Here is a 5,000-nt window from a genome sequence, read left to right as displayed (position 1 = left end):
CCTCAATAAGGCCTTTTAAAAAAAAAAACAGAATACTGGTATACCGTTCTCTATGAAAAATCATGTGATTTCTTCATGTAAGCGCACCTGGATAGAGTTGAATAATGTGAATGCGTATTGTGTTACAGCTCCGCCTTCAGCAAGGCTCAGTAAACCAAACAACCACGTGACCCCCAGAAGTGGGAATAATATAACACATGCTTTAATAGTTGTCCTGAAATGTAGAAATAAAAGATCAATTATTTAGTTTTTACTGACATATACAGGGTGGTTTTTAACTGACTGTGGAAAACATATTACCAGTTTCTGTGGTTTTGCTCAACGACGGTTTGTGATTGGCTTAGGTTGTCGCTTTATCTTTTCGACCAATCACAGACTTTTTCCCGCCTTCAATTGTCGCTAGGCACCTGATTTCCTTTGCCCGTCATGATTGGTCGAAGAAATTGCATTTTTATTAATTCGCTGTACAAGACATGTTAAAAAAACACATTAATTTAGAGTACACAGCAGCATAGCTTTCAAAGTAAGTCTAGAAGTGCTGATTTATTGTCAGTAGTTAATACGTAAATCAAAACTAATTTCGCACTAGGATTCCGGCCCACTTTCCGTTGCTTTACTTACTTCAATGCGTTTAGTTTAGTCGATGTCGCACTCGGCATGGAGATCATTTCTTTGACAACTGCACAAAATATTATCATATTTACCTGCAAATAGAAAGTGACCTTAATTTAGTTTGGATTGGTAACGTTTTTACGTTACGACATCGCAGCTCTGTTGGTGGAGAAGATTGAACAACAGATCCTACGTGACTAGCTACTTCTGTTATCCTAATAGCATTGGAACATTACAGTTGTCTGTTTTCCTAGAGTTTGGTTTCAATCCACCCATGATAATAGGCAAACACTTTTGCGATGTAATCTGCAATTTCTCCCTTACTGGAGCAAACACCTTTTCCATTTTTTTTTTCCAAGGCGTTATCCAAACGTTGTACTTTAGGACTGTTTCCAAAATAGCGATACGCAACGAGCAACAGTCTGTCTGAATTTCAAAAGAAACCCATGAGCAATTACTACGGATTCTGTCAGCTGATTGGCTCGCGTACTCATCCAAATGGCGGTCGGTTGTTGATGAGCATTGTAAAGGTAGTCATTTTGTGCTTAATCAAGATCGATCTAGAGTGCTGTTAGACAGTTAAGCTACTCGTTCTATTTTTTGTCATGAGCCAAAGGGTAATCTCGATGTTATTCGTCTGGTAACTGTTCATTGCTTCATATTAGGACCCAATGGCTAGGACGAAACAAACAACTTTTTCCCACTTTGAATGATGGCTTTCTCTTGTTTGATGTAACCATAAACGTAAACGGCGATATAGTGTGTTGATTAGCTAAGAGGCACGGTACTTGGTGGGAAAGGTGTTGTAAGCTTCCGTGTCACGAGCCTCTTGCCAATGCACAATACTACTTCTATTACCTTTCCTAAGGTTAAAATGAATTCGAATAAACATTCTTTATCTCTAAGCCAATATGCCGAAGCCAATAACTTCAGAAAAAGTTAATAACCTTAAACTTAATTTCGGTCCCAAGACATTTTTATTTTAGTCTAATTCGCGATAAGTTACAAGCGAATGATTATCATCAGCATCAGTAATTAACTTCCTAATGCAAATGGTAAATGCCATCTAACTGTTAAATTGTCAGAAAAGTCCGAAAATCATGTAATAGTAGTCATTTGCGCACTTACAAAGGTTATTAAAATCACTGGAGCGGCAAATGCCCATATGTAGTGTCTTTCTGCCGAAAGCCAACACCTAATATGACAAAAAGAAAAAGCAATTAAGTTCTGGCGTGAGAGATTTATTTCCCCTCTATTAACCAATGAAATTGGTGTTTGTTTGGCGCCCTAGCTGCCGCCTTTTTTTAAACTCCTTACCGGCTTAAGTCTCCATTCCTGGCACAGCGCTGTGTTGCAATGTTGGACACGTAGCTCAGCGTATACCAGCAATGTACAGTGCACAACTTTATGCATCGGAACAACGTATTAAGGATCAAACGAATGAGAACAACAAAATAAAAACGCTTTGCATGTAAGGTTGTACTTAAGTCCTATAAAAGAGGGGGTTAAAACAGATCTAAAAAACATTAAAAAACTAAATTTTCGGCCGCCTTCTGCGACCTTCTTCAGAGAAAATACACAAGCAAGTTACGGCATGCAAATATATAGAAAAGTGATGTCACTGTTCGTTGGTCCTAAGGGAGGAAACCAGTGCCGCGTAAACCCTGGGGAATGTCGAGGAACGAATGCAACGACTCTAGAAAAAGCCTTTTGTTCTTGGTTTTTGCGCCTGTTTCCAAAATGCTTGCATCATTTGGGTGTATGTCGTGGCCAGTGGTTTCAGCATGCTGTTTTACGGCAGAGCCGATATTCTTATTAGTTCCAGGTTTGTGCTCAGCCCCCCGAGACTCTCCAACTTCTTTTACTCTCCCCAACATATGTAAAAGAGCACGTTCTGCAATTCCTTTCAAATGTTCTTTTGTGGCCGGTCTTTAGGTTTTTTGAAAACATGACCCAATGTTTTTAGTGGCTTGAACGCTGTCTTAATGTTTTCGCGGGTTAAAATCCGTCTAATGCGCTCTGACACACCTTTAATGTATGGAAATGATGCATATGCTTTTGGGCTCTCCCGGTGCTTTGGTTTTGCGTTGTTCGATTGATCGACCGACTTGATGAAGTTTTGTACTTAAGCTTGAAGAGTGTCTATTGAATAATATATATATATATATATATATGAATTAACAACCGCGCTAAGAACCCAGCTGGAAGGGGACACCTTGATGGGAACTGATTCAAAATAGGCTGAATTTGAATTCGGAAAAACACACCAAGTTCGATATTATTGAGGGCGTGAGATTTGCTCACGAATCTATGAGCTATTACCGACACTATCTTTTCTCATCTTGCCAGCGAGACTCCTTAACTGTGCTTCTCTTTTTCTGACCTTCTTTGTAAAGTTGAATTTATCTTATGTTTTACCAAGTTCTAAGAGTCGCAATGACCGTCGATGGATCTTACCATTTTCGAGCCCTGTATTGATAGATTCCATCGTCTGTTAAGTGGGCAGTTAGCAAAGTTCCTGTTACGACTAAACCTGGAAACCCTGTTGAAAGAAGTGAACAAATGAGCAAATGACCACAAGTAGTCTTTCCTTTGGCCAGTTGATTGTTAAGTGGATAAAAGCTAAAATTTCAGAAATACCTCTACAGACGCAAGCTAAACGAAGGCGTAATCTATTTTTTATTCTTGTCGTTGTTATGGATATGCTCACTGCTTAATTAAGCTTACTAGGGTATGTAAGCCATTTGTAAAGACACCAAATTAGCCGCTGTGACGTTACACGCATATGCTTTATGAGGCAACCTTATTTAAAATATGTAACTCAATATATTGGAAAATGAACTCACCAAATGAGAACAAGTAACAGTAACGTAGCCTGAGCTCGGTGTTATAGACTTCGATAATCAAGAGATACAACATAACGCCTTCTATTAACATCCAACAGAATGATGACAGATAAAAATAGTGAATTAGAGCTGCCACTGTTATGCACAGCACCTACATTGGGACCAGAAAAAGAATATCAGACTAGTCGCCCATAAATGAAGACAGTTCGCCCAGGACTTTCCTTTATCCCATGGTATCAGTTGACTGTTGTCGATTATGTTTGTAGCGAATGTTGGTGGACCATATCATTCCAGTTATAAAAGTTTCTTAAGTAGGAACGAAAGAAAAAGCTTGAAAACGATATTTCAACCCATGACCTCGATACTTTTGCAGTGCACTACCAATTCGCGGCGCTGTCAAGCCAGCTGAGATTAACTGGTCATTTTTTGAGAGTGAATTTAAAGACACTGCATTTGAAAGTAAGATATATGAACTGCAGAAAGAATCATGTCAAGAGTTTTTGCTTTCCTTTAGCATAAACTCGCAAGGTTAAGGCTTTTTTGACGGACAAACACAGGGGCCCTTGGGCTCCTGGCAAAAATCGAAACTCGGTCGGTATTTAACCACGCATTAGTTTTGTTCCGCTTAAGTTAAACAACTGGGCCCTGATGTTTTTTGTTCTCTGTTATCGTCGTCGATGCCAAATTAAAGATCTCGAAAAGCGTGGGCAAGGAAAAAAATTGCGACTTTCGTCTCTATTCGTATGAGATAAAGACACAAATTCAAGCAATAGAATGACGTTCACTGGAGAACCAAACCTGATCTTTTGTCGATTCTATTCCCGCCAAAAATATCACTTGTGCTGTCGCTAGTGTGGCTACCAAGTTTATATGGACGTGGCTTTGTTGATCTTGTTTTGACCACCTGAAAGTTGAGCGAATTAGGGGACATATTACTTAATAATAATAATAATAATAATAATAATAATGATAATAATAATAATCACTTTATTTCCATGATAAAAATATTTACAAACATTAAAATATCTCCAAAAGGTAAGAACTATAAATTTACAAGCAATTAAGTATTTCTCTGTTTTAAAACTTCAAAAAAAGAAAATAATAATAATAATAATAATAATAATAATAATAATAACAAACTTTATTGAGCACTCTTTCATACAAACTTGAATCTTACATGTATCTGGTAAAAATAAGTAATAATAATAATGATAATGATAAAACTCAAATTAAATTAAAAATTTAAATGCCGGCGGTGGCGACATTAATCCGGCAATCGTCAAGAGAGTCTCCTATATTCCGGAAAGGTACTCGGGACCCTCTTACGCACGCATGTACTGATCTTAAGAGTTCAAATGAGATGACAGTTCTGAGCCAATTAATGACGTTGTTATAGGGCTCACCGTCCTTCTGTACTAACTTGTCTGCTAAGTGCTTAAGAAATCGTTGGCACTCATTTCCCATCCCACCGTTCGTTCCGAAAACCAAGGGTGTAAAGGATCCCATCTCGACCTCAAGCACTCGTTGCTGATATTTCCGCTT

At 38.3% G+C, this 5,000-nt stretch overlaps 1 protein-coding gene across 2 annotated transcripts in view; it reads right to left on the bottom strand.

Annotated features, from left to right (window-relative positions):
• LOC138033171 (adhesion G protein-coupled receptor L3-like) overlaps positions 1-5,000 on the bottom strand; it is a 34,405-nt gene that overhangs the window by 3,177 nt on the left and 26,228 nt on the right. For both annotated transcript variants that reach the window (XM_068880930.1, XM_068880929.1), the window contains exons 13-18: positions 4,257-4,362; positions 3,459-3,609; positions 3,070-3,154; positions 1,741-1,807; positions 622-704; positions 88-214 (exon numbers count right to left, since the gene is read on the bottom strand). In XM_068880930.1, the coding sequence (XP_068737031.1) occupies positions 88-214; positions 622-704; positions 1,741-1,807; positions 3,070-3,154; positions 3,459-3,609; positions 4,257-4,362 (619 nt within the window). The remainder of the gene's footprint in view (positions 1-87; positions 215-621; positions 705-1,740; positions 1,808-3,069; positions 3,155-3,458; positions 3,610-4,256; positions 4,363-5,000) is intronic.

This window comes from Montipora capricornis, chromosome 14 (assembly GCF_036669925.1).
Source record: "Montipora capricornis isolate CH-2021 chromosome 14, ASM3666992v2, whole genome shotgun sequence".
In the NCBI taxonomy this organism is placed as follows: Eukaryota; Metazoa; Cnidaria; class Anthozoa; order Scleractinia; family Acroporidae; genus Montipora; species Montipora capricornis.
Note: the sequence above shows the minus strand (reverse complement) of the source record. Positions and strands in the feature narration are given on the sequence as shown.